Raw genomic sequence first — 19168 nt, 5'->3', positions numbered from 1 at the left:
CGGGCTGAGCCATTCGGGCCCTTATCATGCTTCATAAACAACTCTTCTGTGAGTATCAACACAAACGAGGGTTGCCTACATCTCTCTTTTTTATAGGGAAGAAAGTCAACGATCCCAACAGTAGTCACCCGACAAAAGCCTATAAGTTGGCCCAACTTGACAATATTATTGAGCATGTGTCGACCTGACACTAATATGAAGGCTTGGAGACCAGGTTCCCAAAAAGGAAAGAGAAAAGGAATGCTTGCCACCATAATAATAGCTTTTATCTTGACATGCGTGAAGGGGGCACGTGGTCCCCTCGACAATAAGGGAACTTGGTCGGACCAACTATGTAGCCAAGGTTGCTTTCAAAATTCTTCGAGCTAATAATGGAAGGCAACTGTTTTTATTGGTCGAATAATCAACTAACCAGAACAACAAATCAATCAAAATGCAAAAGATCAACCTCTCAACGGCAAAACAGATACAACAAAGCAAAGTGGTAACTTTTATATATTCCAATCAAAAGAAACCTGAGATCCATGTAACCTTGAAAAGTATATATGTTACACACTTTAGATGAGGAACGTGCCCTCAAAGGAATTGGTGCTTTGGCGCACACTCATCGAGAGCATCAATTATTCTCACTTTCAATACTTTTCAAAAAGAGCTAAAATAGTGGAAGTGGAGGGAGAAAGGAGTGCTGCTGCATGCTGACCCTTCTTATTTTGGTCAGCGGGTAACACCATTCGAGTGGACGAGGTACCTCTTGAAGTGGTAGACGATACACTACCACTGGGCATCATAATTAGTTCGAAGAGAGGAATTCCAACCAGTGCACTATCGAATCACCCCCAATATTCTCCATGTCTCTCGTCAAAACATATGGAGGCGAGGATTAAAGGAGGCATGGGGTGTACTGAACAAGAGGCTTATGAACCAACCCCTACACTGTGAAAGGGAAGAGGTTGAGGTCCCCTTAACAGCATCAACCGAACGATTTTTTGCATTACTTAGGGATGTGAAATTCGCACGACACTTCCCCAGAAAGGCACTGCGCCCCGTTGTGTTGGGTGCAACTTCAGTGACACCCAATCAGTGTCACCTTCGACACCTGACTCGGAGGAACCCCCCTTCACTGACACTCAACATGAAGAAAAAGAAATTTCAATATATGATCTATACAGAGTCTTTTGTTCCAGATGGAAGAGGTCACCCTTATTTCTCATTCCAGATGGAAGAGGTCACCCTTATTTCTCATTCCATAATGAGGCATCTTACCTCCCATTATATTTCACTCAAAAGTTTTAAACAGGGACCCACCTTGGGGCGTCGTGCATCAGTGACAAGACAGATCGATAGTGGCGTTCCAAAAAGGGAATGATGGGAGAACTTACATCACCATTAGTGCAACTTCTTGCAGTGGCCCACTAGAATTACGTGATAGGACAACAATGCCAAACCCATTGAGATGGTCTGCTTTCGGTGAACTCCACTCGATCGAAGACATTGTGGAAGACATTGTGGAAGACATTTGATTCTAGAATTCAAATGACAATAGTAGGCCAAGCAATAACATTAAAATTAAAATTAAAAATGAAAAAAAAACTATATATATATATAAACAGCAATATGCATGATTCTAAAAAACCAATTACAATGGACTGAGTGATCGCTTGATCTACCTTCGCACCACAAACCCAAGCCTCGAGATCGAAAGAAATTAGATCTACGAAGATGGTTGTTTGCTCGCCAGTGACAAGATTGGCCAACAATTGTAGAGCAAATCATTCTGGAGACGAGCCCTCAAGGGTAATTGTAGCGAGCGACGACAAGATTTGCACCTAGTAAAAGGAACAAACTCTGTTGAGGCAAAGGCTCTACTGACCAAGCGAGGCGGCGGAATGCGGCGACTTATGTCTGAAGCAAATCAATCCACCAGTGCGTCTTAACTAGTCACTACAGGAAGCAGTTGGGAATGGGATTCGATTCTCAATTGATAACTAAAATTAAACGAATCCTTGGAAGCTTAAAGGGCAACCGACGAGAGCATGACATCCAAAATTCGGGGGTCTAGCTCTGAAGGTGACAGAGCCGAAACAAGTCCAAATGATCACCTCAGATGAGTCTCTAAAAGCGACGACCCAACCAGATAAAAATAACAAGACATCTCAGCCGGTCGGCCTGTGCAGCAGAGCAACTCACAAAATGAGAAAATATTTGCGTACATAAGACGTACGCAGCGCTGCGTACGTCCAGGGGTTATTCAGGGGGCACAGGGGGTTATATCAAGGTTATACCCCTCTGTAACTTCCCTGTAACCTACAAATGTATTCCGCGCTTCTGTATTTTTATGAGAATAAATAAGTTACACGGAGGTTACATGAGAGTTACACAGAGGTTACAGGGGTATTACCCGGATATAACCCCCATGTACCTCTGAATAACCTCTGATGTACGCAGCGCTGCGTGGTCTTATGTACGCAAATATTTTCCCACAAAATGAGGGCACAATCAATCAAAAACACAACTAATCCAAGAAATAAAAGAAAGCCCCGAATGATGCCACCATTAATATATTCTAAAATAGCCGCAACAATAACTTTGGGCCTTCCTCCATAATCCACATAATTAATTCTTTAGCTTAAGAAATATTATAGGAAGATTTTAAAAATATTATCAATAGTTACAAAGACGATTTACAATCGCACCAAAACCAGTCCGTTGAATGTCTTCTCACGGCAACCATGGTTAGGGTGTTACATTACAGAACCAAATCGCTCCGTCCGTTACGCATCGGATGGCTACAAATCCACTCTTATCTCCCCCCTCTTCCCCAATCAGCTCTCACCGCTCCCACAGATTAACAGAGGAGAAGGCCGGCAATTAGCACGCAATCGGACTCGGCCCGCTTCACCGTACCAGCGAGAAATAGATAGATGGAGTAGTGAGAGATTACAGGGCGGTGAGGAATACTGAAGAATCAAAGAAATCCGACAGTAAAGGAGAACTTCTTACGGCGACGATGCGGCCGAGAATAGGGCATCACAGTTTCAAATCCATCCAACTGCTTACTCATCGCATGGCTGTGAAATCAGTCCCAATGTAGCGGCCCCTTTCTACCAGCACTGGTCGGTCTCCCAGGTACGGCGAGGGACATGGCCAGAGAAACGGCAGATCCGAACCGGAGATCGGCGGAGAGCGATGAGCTCGCGATCGTACTCGGCTCGCTTGGACGGATCGGAAAGCGTCGAGTAAGCCGCGTGGACACTCAAGAACTTATCGGCCGATGCGCCCGAGTGCACATCCGGGTGGCACGTGCGAGCCAGGCTCCGGTACGCGGCTTTGATCTCTCGGGTAGAGGCTTTCTCTTCTAGGCCGAGAACGTTGTATAGTGAAATCGGCGTGGGAGGTGTGGTGAAAGCACTTTCCGCAGGGGTGGCGGCGGCGATCGTCGGAGATCGGAGCGGGAGAGATAGAGGTTGGAGAAAGGGGCGAGGAGCAGTGTTCCGGCGGCGGAGGAAATGGGGGCGGCGAGGGAGGGAGAGATTGGGAGAGGCGATCATATGGAATTCCTTGGATGAGTTGGTGATGCTTGGTAGTGGGCTTTTGAGCCGGACATGTTTTTATAGTAGGTGAAGTGGGCTGGGAAATTTTCTTTTTTGCACCTAGAAAATTAGCATATTCGAGAAAGGGCCGACTGGCAAAGTCGCGGAAAGAGGTCTGTAAATATTAATTTGCAAAAGGATGGTCCGCGAAAAGATAAACAAATTTATCTATTTTATATATATATATATATATATATAATATTAAAATATTACTATTTGCATGATCTAACAATTTGTGATTTTCTTTTATCATATCTCACTCAACCAAAAAGGACAACTAAGGTTGGATGATTGTCTGATACTCATTGAATCAAATAGGTCTACTAGGATCTGGGAAGAAACCCACTAGAATAAAAAAGAGGCTACTTAGAATCATGAAGGGATCAATCAAGATTAGGTTGAAGTTGATGAGGATGATGAAAATGTTGACTAGGATCAGAAAGAGTCCCGTAAGAATTATAAAGAGGTCAACTAGGATAAAGGGCTTATCAGACTTGGCGAAAGAGATCGAGTTGAATGGCAATTGGAATAAATGGCATAATGGTTGATCTTTAGGTGTTTTATATATAAGAAGTAAAGTGTCAGCGTGAATTATATAAATCTTGATGTTTTAAGTTTGATGTATGTAATTATCTCTTTATTTGTGCTTTATAATTACATGAATATGAATCAAAATATTAGGATTTACACATTTACCATCAAAATTTTGTTATTTACACTATTTAGCACTCTATTAACTTTGTAAACAAATCTCATTTGATGTATAACAAAAGAAGCTCAACGGGGATCAAACATTCTTCAAACTCTCATTTAGAAAAAAAAAAAAAACAAATAGGATAATAAAGATGTATGCTAGGATCAGAGAAAAATCAACTAAAATCATAACGAGGTTGATCAGATCATGAAGAGGGCCATCCCAATTAAAAAGTGGTGCATTTAGGATTAAGAAGAGACATAATATGATCATGTACTTGCTGTAAATTTGTCAGAAAATGTGAATATGTAAATCCCCCTACAATTTAGAGGGGGGAAAATAGAGTTCCATTATTGGTTCGAATGATATGCAAGTAAATATTTTCCCCGAGAAATTCATGCATTTTAAAGAAATAATGTAAAATGTTGGTAAGATCTTATGCTCTTTAATGTAGGTGCTAGATTAAAAAAAATTTTATTAGAAAACAAGAAAAAAATCATAGAAAAGAGATTAAAAGAATACAAGCTATTGTAGAAGAAGAGAGTGGCATGCTTCTCAAGGAAGTCAACATGAGTGACTTGTTACTGAGATATCCTTAAAACTAACAGAAATGATTAGGTGAGATTAATTTTTCTTTAGAGCAAATTTTAGGTGCATATTTCCACTAGTCACTATATTATATAAGAATGAAATTTCTTCCTTATCAAAAAATTTTAAGTATTTAATGATCATAATTCATTCTTCGAGATATTTTATTAGTACCAATTTAACATTTGTCAAGTTAGATAGAGTTATCATCCTTGGTCAACTTGGTTTGATCAAAACATATGTTAATATTGAGAAAGGTTGGTTGCCTATTTTAGAAAATAAAATTATGGTCTACCTGGACCAATGAGTTCCGAAGTTAGAAAGGAGTTTTCTCTACTTATTAAATAATAGATGTGTCTGGATTCGGGCAAGTCATTATTGGAGATACGTTTGTTCCTTAATTTTCGCTTTAGCATGGATGCACTCCTTACTTAATTATGCCTTTTACTTTTTATTTTGTGCTTCTTCAATTAAGGAAGATTTTAGAGAGGGTTTGGCTTCAACGGGTTAAAGGACATGAACTTTATTACTTGACCTCTAAAGGCAGGTAAGTACTAGATATATTTCATGATGATGCATTATACTTCTACCAAGGACAACTCAAACTCATCTTTAAATTTCATTCTATGAATAAATTATTAAATTTAAAAATTCTATGGAGTCATTGTTGCTCAAGTAATGTTGAGTTCCTTCAAAAGTATCATTTTCTTTTAGATTAGCATGTGTTAGAAAAAGGTGCTTTAGAGCTCAAACTTTTTCAAAATTTTTATGAAATTTGTTCAAATACTAGTTTGTTCTTTAGTCCCTAAATCATGTGAGGATGGTCAATCTATAAAAATAAAGAAAGTATTGAAAGTATTTTTTTTTTCATGAAGTTAATCAAGGGATGGTGAATAAAGATAGACCAACCCACATCATTACAGATTAGCTTGAGGTTCCCTCTTTTATAATTGTCAAATATGAAGCATTATTAAAGATGAAGGACTAATGCTTGAAGGTTAAGTATTACATCTTTCTAAGACTAAGGCTTGAAGGTTAAATATTACATCTTTCTAGACATTGTTAGCAATGTTTTCCAAACTAAGTCATTGAATATTATTCTCTCCAAGATTTTTAAATATTTAACTACTCATAACAAACTATGTTTCATTAAAGAAACTTATTTTGGTATTCTTGATGATCAATAGAAAATAAATTTTTGAATGATGGTGAGGTCCTTATCATAGTGATTATATTAAAGAAATCTACAATAATTTTTGAAGAACATTAGTTCAAAGGTTGAAGTAATTCCTTCAATCACTTGAAGTACTACTACTTTTATTGTATCTTTTATTTTATTCTTGGGACTTCTACTTCACCACCAGCTTCTTCTCTTGATACTTATATGACATATTTTATTTTTATTTCTAAAACTTCTTTGATTATTTTATCATCTACCTTTAAAGTGGTCCCTCCATTTCATATAAATTGCTTTTGACATAACTACTCAAAAGTTGACTTCTATAAATATGCATAGCGAAATTGACTTATGTTTTCCTAAGAGAGTTATCATCAATTTGGAGACCTCTATTGATAAAAAGAAAAGAGTTAAATTCCATATTAATAGGAAAACAAAATATGGTAAAGTAGGTTGTGGAACATCTCTTATGGGAGTTTAGGGCTTCTATATATGAGTAGAAGATGTGTTTCCTCAAGTGTAAAAAAGATTACACTATTATTAAAAGTGATGATCCCCTTGATTAAGTTGATTCAACAATTCAATAAACTTGTATTACTTATAGTTTCAATAATATAATTTTCATAAGGATAACTCACGAAGATCTTAGTGTGCTTTTATTAGCCTCATGCATATGACATGGTTTTTAATGACAAAAAATTACACTAAGAAAACACTTTTGATTTATTGAGCCAACTGATTTAAGTATTAAAATAATGCTATGATATTTTCTATTTTTAATCTATTATTTGTATCATTTTACTTATTTAGGGTATGGTTACTTTTTTATGTCGCATGTTAGTAAGAAAGTAATATGAGGAAGCACTTGGAGAAAAATACACACCAAGTTCCTCCAAAGAATCTCTTTGCCCATCTTGGAACCTAGGATTCTAAAAAAACTTCAAAATTCACCCAAACTACAAGATGAATTGAATGTAGGCATGTTGACCTCACTTTTGGTTGAGGAATAGTCTTTCTTCCTTAGAAGCCTAGGATCTAGTCATAGAACTTTTATGTTGACTATTCCTAGAGGACTAGTGATGCAACCCTCACCAATAGAAATTCTAAAACTCTTCTTTGCTCATCTTGAAGTTTCATATGTTGGTTCTGAACTCTAGCACTTAGTAGGTGGGACTAATATGGGGGAGCTCAAGAGGAGTCTCCTTGGGACAATTTGGCCAAAATGGGAGTTCCCTTGGACTTATGGCTCAAATAAGGTGATATCATGATTAACATCCTCAATTAATCCCAATTTTACCAAATTCCCAATTTTGACCCTTCTTGGTCCCAAACTTCACCAATTACCAAATTGCCACTAAACTCTAGATTTTTCAAAAATTCCCAAAATTAGCCAAAGTCTCAAAGTCTCTTAAAAAATCATTTTAAACCATTCCAGATCACTCAAATTGACCAAAATACCTCATAATTTTTAAAATTCTCAAAATACCCTCAAAATAGACTAATATGGGGGAGCTCAAGAGGAGTCTCCTTGGGACAATTTGGCCAAAATGGGAGTTCCCTTGGACTTATGGCTCAAATAAGGTGATATCATGATTAACATCCTCAATTAATCCCAATTTTACCAAATTCCCAATTTTGACCCTTCTTGGTCCCAAACTTCACCAATTACCAAATTGCCACTAAACTCTAGATTTTTCAAAAATTCCCAAAATTAGCCAAATTCTCAAAGTCTCTTAAAAAATCATTTTAAACCATTCCAGATCACTCAAATTGACCAAAATACCTCATAATTTTTAAAATTCTCAAAATACCCTCAAAATACCCAAAATTACCAAAATACCCTTCAAATTCCAAAAATTCCTTAAATTCTCAAAATCTCCAAAATAACTCCAAATGTCCCCAAAATCAATTTGAAACACTCTATTGAGCCGAATTTGACCAAATTGACTCATTTTAACCAAAATCCCCAAAGTGCCATTAAAGACCCAAATTCCCCCAATTCATCTCCAAATTCTACCAAACTGAATTCAATCACCCTCAATTTCAATTACAAACTCAAATTCATCATCCCCAATCCCACCTAAAACCAAATGCAAGCCCATTTGAACCCAATTTCAAGCCCAATTGCAAGCCCAATCCAAAATCCCCAATTTTAGTCATCCCAGATTGAACCTCACAACTCCAAAATTTCTACCCAATTGATATCCAAAACTTTTCATTACAAACCGTTGGACCAATTTGAATCAACAATTGAGCCTAACCTAAACCCTAGATCAATCCAAACCTAAGTCTAACCCAAATGCCCAAAATTGACCATATGGCCAAATTCCACCAAATTGACCTTGCAAATCGATTCCAATTGGTATCCAAAACATCTCATGACAATCATCCAAGCCAAATTGATCAATCATTTGACCAAGAACTTAGCCCAAACCCAACCTATACCAAATTTGACCCAAAACTCAAGATTTTGAACCCAAGCCATACACTTGACCAAATCAAACCAAATTGACCAACCCAAGGCCACCAGTGCCAACATTTTAGCCTTAAAAACCAGCCTAGATCCACATAGCTCAACCTAGTTGAGCCATGGACCAAGGGTACCCTAAATTAGGGGATCTCCTTCCAAAATTGGCTAAACCAAATATATCTTTTCTATCAGCCATCTAGCCACCCAATCAGCTCTTTGCCATCAGCCATCTAGCCACCCAACTAATCACAATTAAGGCTTCCTCTGGCTCCCCTGAATCACCTGGCCACCACCTCACCACTAACCAACCACCCTAGTCATAAGAAAAATCAAATATGAGGGAACCTTCCCCCCTTTGAACCAAAAATTGAGCCCATACACTGTGGCACTTCCCCATTGGATGATTGCGCCGTTCAGCCCTCCACCTCATCCTTCTTGCACCAGCCAACCAAAGCCCGAGGCCCTCCCCTTGGCCATGGCTATAAGAAGCCCCATTTTCACTAAACTCCAAAGTGTGCTCAATTCTTTGGGGCAACTCTACACAATTGATTCCAGAGCTCCTCCAAGACCTCCTAAGCTCATTCCCACCATCTACCAGCCATCTTCCTCACTATTTGAGCTCAATTTTTGAGCTAAAATATACGGCAGATCCTGTTCATTTCCCAAAACTTCAACCAACTTTAAATTTATTATTTCAAAAGCTCCCCCTGACCAAAATAAGAAGTTTCTCACTCAAGCCCCATCATTATGAGCCCTTCAACCCACTATTTGACCAAATTTGCACCACCCCCTGATCGAACTCTTGGTTAGACTCAATCTCAGCTCAAGGTGACACTTCGAGAAGTTTCGTTGGACCTTACTGAAGCTTCCACAAGCATTTGATTTAGGCCTCCCCTCTCAGACTCAGGTATGAATCTTAAACCCTAATTTTTTGCTTGGTTTGGGCTTTTGTGAAGAAAAGTTTAATTTCATAAGCATGTAGCCATATAGATGTGTGCATCTTGAGTCGATGAAGGTGTAGGAACAAATCCAAAGTGATTTGGTTGAGTATCGAGTTAGATCGAAGCATTTTAGTGTGAACGGTTCTCAAGTAAGGCTAATCAGGGACAATGAACTGTTTTTGTCCGTTTCCGCATGTATCAGTTGGACGGTCCAGATCGCGTCTGACGGACAGATGGAGCGAGAACCGTTGGCCAATTCAGCGTTGACGCAGATGGCGATGCCGAATTAGAAAGTGATGTGTGGAAAGCTCGGCACGTACAAGGTTGACGCTGCAGCTGAGTCTGATAAATAGAAAATTAAGGATTTTTTATTTAAATTAATTACAGAACTTAGAAAATTCATAACTTGGTATAGAAAAACCATAAAAATAAAATAAAAATACTCTATTACTCAGTGAATAGAGGAAAAAAATGTGGAATAAAAATAAAAATTATTTGATAAGTCTTTGATTTTTAATTTATTAAATAATCTCTATAATGTTTTAATTTTAATTAAGTATGTGATGATCATCATAGCTTGAGACTTTAGGAGTTTGTTCTTCATGATAGTGGAGGTGTCTTGTGTTTTTTCCAAATGCTGAAAGCATCTCTACACATGTAACCCTAATTTCCAATGTTAGATGTCTATTTTTCTTCAAATAGTTATATAAATTAAACTATAAATTAAAAAATTATGGGACTTATTTTGGTAGGTTTCTTATGATCAGAGAACCTTAGGAAAAAAGATAAATTAAGTTTAATTGTTTATGTGCATAAGCTTTAATGCTTATGTACATTACTATGGTTAGTTAAGTCCTAAAAGCTCACTAAAATTAAAATAAATAAAATAATATTAAAAAATTAGCAAAAGTCATTCCACACTATAAATAATAATTATTTTAGCTCACTGTAAAAATTTGAAATTTATTTGATTTAGTGTGAGCACTAAAGTCTATTTTATAAGTAAATTGGTATTTTTGCATTAAAATAATTTTAATAAATTAACTATAATTGAGAAAATTATGAAAAGTAGTTTTCTTAGTTTCTTGTGATCAGGGACACTTAGAAAAAATAAAAATTATTTTAAAATAAATAGTTCATGTTTGAGCAATATTTTGAATTAAAAATAATTAAAAATGATTAAAAATTCCAAAAATATTAAAATGTCCAAAATTATTCTTAATTGTTCCTTGATCACCTAAAACCTTTTAAAATATTTTTCCTAATTTTCCTGATTTAATTATGTATTTTTAAAATACCAAAAATGTACTTTCCTTAATTTTTTAATAAGATATTTATAATAAATAAAATAAAAATTGTAAAAATAAAAAGTTTGGTTCTCTCGACTTATGGAGATTTAATAAAAATATAAAAAGTGATTTTTGAAATCAAAATATATTTTCTATTTAATTAATCACTAAAATCAATAAATAATTATAATAATTTAAAATATAATTTGAAAAATCATGGAATTTTGTTCAAGTGGTTCTCTAACCTATTTTAACCTCCACTAATTTTTAATACACAAAAAATTTACTTTGATTAGTTAAATAAATTAAAATTGAAAATCCTATTTTTTGAATTAAAAATAATTATTTAAATTAAATTAGATTTGGGAAAAAATACATTTTTTCCTCTAATATTTCAATTGACCCATGAGTGTGGTATCATAAAAATTTTAAATTAATTTGAGTTATATTTGATGAGTTATGAAGTGGAGAGCCCTAGGGGCAAAATAGTAATTTTGGATTTTGATGTCTTAATTAAAATTTAGGATTAACTAGAGGGTAGATGGACAATTTTGATCATAATAAACTCTTTTGGATGTTTGAAATATAATTGGTTGAGAGGTAGAAACCAATTTATCACCTTTTCATGATAAGGGTAAAATGTAATTTCATAAATTGTTATGACTTGGTAGTCAATCTACTTGGATGATACTAAAGTAAATGGCTTAAGTTAGGAAGATAATAATTCACTTATTTGAGGCCACTAATTGGTGACTAGATCATAACATGATCTTTTGATAAGAATATGTTCCACTTAAATTAATATTTTGATAATTGTAAATTTACCCAAGAAATTGCTAAGGCCTTAGTAGTGAGCTAGGCTTGATATTTGAACTTGTTTGATGAGGATTAGCAAAGAAAGATATGATTGATTAACACCTCTAAACACCACAAGCCCAATTTTCAGTGGCGGGTACAAGGTTTCAATGACTTAGGTTTGCCCTAAGGGTATCCATTCACATAACTTTTAAATCAAACATTAAGTGACTGTCTGATTGCCCCACTCTCGGGATAGTTGAAACATCAGGTTCACTGAGCATAGGATGTATTAATTCATTGGAACTAAATTTAAAGTTTCATATGATTAATTGAACAATATGATAGGTTCAAATGAACTCCAAACATTTCAAAGGGTTCTAAAAGTTGTTAGGGATTGCCCCTCAAACACTTTTATGACCTTTTGGATATTTTGAAGGACAATTAGACCTATTATACTTTGTTCCGGAAAATCATCCATTAAAACCCTTAGGGACTCACTAAGTTATGACTTAGGGTTTGGTAGCTACACCTTCATCTACCCTTGTAATTTATTAAATTCTCTGTAAAATTATATATACATGTTGCAAGTTCTAATCTTTCAGCAAGAGCAGCGAGAAGATGACACATACGCTTTTACAGTTTTACGTAATTTCTATCATTTTATTTAATGCAATTTACTCTTACTTTAAAATATTATACATACTTGGTTGTAAACCTTACTTCACCTACAAAACAAAACAAACTTTTCAAAATCAATTAACCTTCTTTTTCAAATTAAATAACATTTTCAAAACAAAAAAAATAACAACTTCATAATACGTCCTTTTGAATTTACGGGTGTGCTCAGAGGAGGTAACCCATGGTTGCTAACGAGATCTCCCAGGTTTAAATGAGTTTAACAACTTGTTTAAACTAAGTAAATTCCAAGGAAAATAGTGGTACTGAAACGAGGGAACCGTAAGATCCTAAATGGTGTCTCTATAATCAATTTTAACCCCCCCCCCCATTTTAAATTGAACTTGTAATTTAAACCCTTAAACCTTTAGACCTTAGGACTCCTATTTCATCGAGGAGCTTAGAGCTAGCACCGAGGGCAGCCTTCTACAACAAAAATTTGCAATAGCATGAGGATCTACAATAGTAAATTTCCTTAGAATTAAACAACACAAACCATAGGGCTATGAGGTTGACCACCTAGTGCGACATAAATCCTTACCTCATCTTTAGGCCTTTGCATGATCATGTTGTGCAATCTATGTACTAACTCGTTTTAGGATTCTGAGATTGTCATTCGTTATGCCATAAAATCTTCTATCTTCTAGGCTATTTGTTTGATTGTGTTATGCAAATGTAAGCCCTAACTGATAAAATTGACAAGATGAAACATTCAATAATTTTTTTTTCTCAAAATTGAAGCCAAATCATAGGATAGCTTGGGAAGTCATTAAGGTTCTCCTCAGGATCTATGACAACCCCAGTTTTCTTCCTTTGGATGCCATAATAATTGTCCCAAATTTGAGCCCATTTGACACTCCTTGGTCCGATCTTTGAAAAGTTTTTTTCATTTGAAATTATTGGAGACAATATTTTATAATCTAAATCGAGTGTTTTCATAAGTGACCTCGGTCATTTGAGATGTATTTGACTATAGGGGATTGCCCATATAGGGAGCTTTAAGAACCCAGGTAATATAAATCATGTCTAATTCTTTATATTAGATAGGAGAATTTGTCGGTCAATATAAAAATGATTTTTTTGCATACTAAAACGGAGAGTCTAGTGGCTAGCAATTCTTGAGAAAAGATTACATTCTATTAGGTTTTATCTTTCTATACTCTTGTACTTATTTCAATTTGATTAATGGAACAATGTTTTTCTTCGTTATCTTGCATAGTACTTAACTTTTTTTCTCCCTTGGTTGGTAATTTAAGAAACTTAGAGATGCCCATGTTTTATGATTTCTTTAAACTCAAATGTTAATGCTGATGCGTTAACTTTTTATGCTTCATTTCCTTCCAAATTGACTGTTTAGAATGTTAAAAATTGTTGTGATCTAACTCAACCGAAGAAGATAGATGTGAATTGTTCTAGTAATTTTTTTCGAAACCCTAACATACGTGACAAATAAACTAGGAAATATACAGAACAATCATAACAAAAGTTTACTTTAGTATAATCAGTTTCTCTTTTAAATTTTTAAAGCTGTCACTCCTAGTGAATTAAGGTATATTTTCAATTTTATATAGTCACTAGGTTGCAAATGTAAGTATATATAACGCAGAACTAATAAAGGGATCTAATGGATTCATAAGTATCAATCTTACAGAAAGGTGGAAATTCTTATAATAATAACACAAAGACACAATATCAAAACTATAGAAAACTTAAGTAAGAAAGCAGGTTGAAGTTTTCATTAAGGAGCTAAGGAAATTATATTTACTACACTAATCTCTAAACTTCAAATTTAAATCTAATGTGACTAAGCTAAGTTTTATAACTAATGATTCAAATTTTAGAAAGTATCCTTTCCTTTTACAACGAGTTTATAGTCAGTGAATTATCCAAATTGTCATAAATTGTATTGTGTCAAATAGGACCAAATATATTCTTTATCCTTTTTACAAGCGACAAAGAACATTGGCTAATTCAAATTTTAGTTTCTAAATTCGAGGTTAGGCTGGGAAGATACTAAGTTCTCACCATAGAGTTCCCACGTTCCCCTTGTCTGAGCTATTATAATATAGGAGAAAGTGTAATGTTATCCATAATATCCAGAACATCAGAAAGGGTGTCTCAATGATCCCACCGCCATTGCCAATGATGCTATGAGAAATTTTCAAACATTTCTCACCGCACCTTCTCAGTCAAAACTGTTTCAGGAAGGATAGGGAGTATAGAAGGGACATGGAACTCACTGGAATGCCAACTGATGAAGAAATTTGGCCAGCTTTTAACTCCATTGATACAAAAAGGGTTGCTGGCCCTGAAGGGTATTGTTCTAGTTTTTATAAAAAGGCATGGTAGATTATTAAGGAGGGTGTGGTCCAAGTCATTCAGAGTTTTTTTTAGGGGCTAGATCTTCCTAATTACTTATGTTGCTCAATTATTGCTCTCATCCCTAAGGATACTGATAGAATTAAATGGAATCATTTCAGACCAATAACTCTTACCAGTGTCATCAGCAAAGCCATCGACAAAATCCTTTTGGGAAGGGTCCAACCTCACTTATCAAAGATAATTTGTCTTAACCAAACAGCCTTTGTGAAAGGTAAATCTATTGCAGATAATTTATTCCTAGCCCAAGGATTGCTTTTGGATTTGGATAAATCCTATAGGGGATGCAATTTTATTTATAAATTGGACCTACAAAGAGCTTGTGACACCATCAGTTGGGAGTTTATCTTAGATTCATTATTGGCAAGGAGCTTCTCAAGAGAATTCTGTATTTTGATCTCAAAAACGCTGAAAAAAATGCACATTCTATTCTCTTTAATGGATAATCATATGGATTCTTCCATGCCCTTAGGGGACTCAAACAGGGGGACTCCCTCTCTCCAACTATGTTTATCCTGGCTCTGGATTACCTTTCAAGACTTCTTAACACAGATCTACAAGCTTCACACACACAATATCACCACAAGTATAATGTTGTTGTTACTCATTTAGTTTATGCTAAATGACATTTTTTTGTTTTCCAATGCAAGCAAGGTTACTGTGAAGAAGGTGAAAAAATGTCTGCAATATTTCCAAAATTTTTTGGGATGGCCTTCAACAAGGAAAATTGTTGTATGCTCTTTAGTAAAAGGAGTAAAGGTCCACTAAAGCAATGAATTAAATATTACACTAGTTTCACCACTTCCATTCTCCCTCTCAAATATTTGGGAGTACCCTTGATTAAGGGAAGAGCTAAGCAAATTCAGTTTGATGATGTTATTGGGAATATAGTCGCACAATTGAACTGTTGGACTAATTCTTTTCTTTTTAATGGAGGCAGAAAAACCTTGCTAAAATGTATCCTAACCACTTTTTCCCTCATACATTTTATAGATAACTAATGTGAAGAAAAGCACACAATTACAACTGGAGAGGTGTTTCAACAGATTTATTTAGGATGGCCAGAGGAAGCAACCACATTGAGCCAGTTGGCAGAAAATTGCTAACCACAATTGCTAGTGGTCTTGGGTTTATGGAACTGAAGCAACACAATCATATTAATTTATGCAAGTTATGGATTAAATTCAGGCAACAGGATTCTTTGTGGGCAAATTGCATGCTGGTCAAATATTGTAGAGACTCTCATCTCAATTATGTCAGTAGGAAACTGTGAGACTGCAGACTTTGGGTTAATTTACTGAAGGTCAGAGAAAAATCTGAAGATCTATTCATTTGAGGCCCTGAAAATGATAACATATCATTTTGGCTGGATATCTGGTGTTTGAAAGGATGGTTGCAACCTAAGTCGAGCTCTGGCATGAACTATTAGGAAGATCATGTTGAATGATACACCAAAATTATATGCATTTTTAGACCGATATTGCACTTTAATGGAAGGTATTTTGATGTTTTCTTGCAAGTTGTTGATTTTTAGGGCATAAAGCAAAAAGAAAGCAAAAAAGGATGAAATTTGGAGTTAAAATGACGTTTTTGAAAAAATGCTCAGCGTTGGCAGTGCCGAGGGCAGCGCCGACGGCGCAGAACAAATTAACACGAAGATTTTTTACTCAACATCCAATGCCGCCAAAGGTGGTGCAGACCTTGTTTCTAGAAGGTTCAATGTATTTGAACAATTTTTTGAAGATTTTTTGGAGTCACCTCTTGGAGAACCCACCTTGGGCTCTATTTAGGGCAAAATTTCATTAGAAAAAGCGCTCCTCTACGTTTTTCACTCCTCTACTTTCATTTTTTGCAGCACATCATTCCATTCCACTTCCATATTAGAGTCAATTAGTGATTTTTCTTTCATAGTTTAGAGTTTTTGTGGTGAGATTTAGAGTGAAACTTTCTGAAGAAAAGTGAGAGATATCTTCTTCCTGCATTTTTAAGGAAAGACTACAAAGGATTTGCTTTGAGAAAGAGTTTTAAGATAAGTATTGTTTGTTTATCAGTCTTGTATGAACTTTCTTTTATATATGAAATTTTTGTTTTGTTATTTCTTTCTCATGAAGTCTGAGTAGTTCCCTCTATCTTTCTCCCTACTCTGAGATATGGTGAAATGAAGAGATAGTATGAATGTGTCAATATTAAATTGTAAAATAAATTGTGGTGATTTTTCAACTTCAAACTTAATTTACATTTCGATCTGGCCAATTGAATTGTTAAAATGTGTTGTGAAACATATGATCCGGGAAATGGAGTATGAGTTCTACAACAAAGTAAGGATCACAATTGATTCTATGAAGGAGAGCATCGTTTATGGAATTAAGTGCAAATAAATAAGGAAATATGGTGACTCTTCCCTCGTTTTCCCCCTTAAAATATGGTTTGGAGTTGGTTTTTAGGAGTTATATAGAGAAGAAACTGCCAAAAAACCACCATTTGACATGTTTTAAACATTTTTGGACCAACGACGCATCATGCGCCGGTCTGACGCATCATGCACCAGCTCTCTGTAAAGTGGCTCATCATGCGACAATCTGGCGTGTCATGCGTAAATTCCAGAATTTTTGCCATTTTGATTTCGATCCAATAAATTCTCAATTTTTCCATAAAATTAGGCAAATAAAGATGTTTTCAAATATTTTATCAGATACATGGACTACCTAAAATCTTTAATTCAGTCTTAGTGTTTAAAAATTGAAGCGAGAGCTAGCCTTCAGGTGAAGGGAAGTAGGAGCTCTAGAGTGGGAGCCGGTATACTCCTGACCTAGCCCAGGATTTAAGGACTAAACACTGAGATTAGTCAATGATTTTCTATGCACTGTATCAGGGTAGAGAATTAAAATTGCTCCTATTTGGCAAATACATATTATGAACATTTATCTCATCTCATTTTACCATAGCCTCATTGTAGTGTGAATGATGCTTTTTCACATTAGAATCTCTATTACATAAACATAGTTAATAGATTAGTATTTACTGTTTTAAATTTTTGATTTATGATTTAATAATAGTTTAGAAATTTAATTTTGATTGCATCTCAATAATTAAAATTAGTGACAGTGATTTCAATTGACTTTCTGTGAATTTCCTAGCAACTTTGTCATTTCCAATTTAAACCTTCCCCGTAGGATCGATATTTGGGGCTTAAATAGAAAGTCCATTATTACATGATAACGATACATATACTTGTGTAGAATCTGAACATTAATTGATTATATTTAATTAAATTTTACACAATCTATCGCAATTGAAAAGTCAGATCAGCCTTCCACTCAGGTTAATACAAACATGAAAGTCTCTGATTGCTGGGTGGATACCAAATGGTCCATTGAAGTATTGAACTCACTGCTGAAGCAAGATAAAATTCTTGAAATTACAAAAATGCACTTTAATATAAATCAACAAGACAAGCTCATTGTTAAGGCCACCAAAACTCAAAGTTTAACCAAAGTAATATATACTAAGCATTTTAATTGGAACTGTGTTCATTGTGGTGAGGGCATCTAAAATAAGTTCCTAACCCAATTCATGTCTTTCTTCTGCAGGAGAGTGTTATCAAATTTAATGCCAACAGAAGAAATATTAAAGCTGAAGGGATTAAGAGATCCTTCTAGGTGAATCCTCTATAATGTTGTTGAGGAATCTATTGACCACATTTTGTTCATCTGTAGTTTTGCACAAAGTGTCTAGACTGTCCTTCTTCACATTTTTGACATTAATACACTTCAATTACGTTGGCAAACCCTGAAAAGCTACTGGAGGGACTGGTAGCATGTCAAGCTAGGAGTTACTCCATGTGTAGTAGCATGGTTTATCTGGATAACATGAAATCGAAGGAAGTTTGAGGAAGCCAATATATCTGTGAAGCAGGTAATTTCCAACTGCAGGGTTTCTTTGTCAAAGCTTTTTCAATACAAACAATTCTCTAATGTCTCAGGTTCCATGTTCTAAAATAGTATTCTGGCCTTCCTTACCTCACTTCTTTAGTTTTTTTAAGGAAACCAACCCACCCATGGATCAAAGTCAACACTGTTGTGAGCTTCTTAGAGAATAATGCATGTGTAGTTGATGTTTTTAGAGACCATACTAGTAGGTGCTTGCTCTCTTTTCACTTTTCAGTCTTAGTGCATGATGCTTTGGAGGCTGAAGCAGTTGCTGCGTATTGAGCTATCAAGTTTGTTATCCTTAAGAATTGGTCTCACCTCATGGTTGAAGTGGATTCCTGGACACTGCTGCAAATCATGCTCAATATGGAGAGACCCCCGGTATCTTTCAAACTTGATTAAGGAAATTAACTCCATCAGATCAGTCTTAAAACTGGCTTTCCAATTTATTCATATAGACCTGCTAACTTACTTGCTAGAACTGCTAGAGCTAGTGATTGTGTCTATGTTAATTCTTTCCCCCCTCCCTATCTCTCTTTTCTTTTGTATGAGGATTTGTTGGATGTCCCCCATCTCAAGGTTGTAAATCCAATTTTTGATAAAAAGATTGATTATTTTGCTATATATATATATATATA

General features: G+C 35.4%; 1 protein-coding gene across 1 annotated transcript; it reads right to left on the bottom strand.

The window, feature by feature from the left end:
- Positions 1 to 2524: 2524 nt before the first annotated feature.
- LOC110038289 (chaperone protein dnaJ 11, chloroplastic-like) lies at positions 2525 to 3575 on the bottom strand. The gene has a single exon (XM_020743080.1). The coding sequence runs from the start codon at positions 3546 to 3548 to the stop codon at positions 3102 to 3104; it is 447 nt and encodes a 148-aa protein (XP_020598739.1). The 5' UTR covers positions 3549 to 3575; the 3' UTR covers positions 2525 to 3101.
- Positions 3576 to 19168: the final 15593 nt, after the last annotated feature.

The sequence above is a fragment of the Phalaenopsis equestris genome, unplaced genomic scaffold (assembly GCF_001263595.1).
Source record: "Phalaenopsis equestris unplaced genomic scaffold, ASM126359v1 Scaffold232372, whole genome shotgun sequence".
Lineage (NCBI taxonomy): Eukaryota > Viridiplantae > Streptophyta > Magnoliopsida > Asparagales > Orchidaceae > Phalaenopsis > Phalaenopsis equestris.
The sequence above is the reverse complement of the archived record's forward strand: the minus strand, read 5'-3'. Positions and strand labels throughout refer to the sequence as shown.

Bases quoted from the DNA above. Each gene is read 5' to 3' on its own strand.
- LOC110038289 (XM_020743080.1), bottom strand. From the start codon at position 3,548: ATGATCGCCTCTCCCAATCTCTCCCTCCCTCGCCGCCCCCATTTCCTC.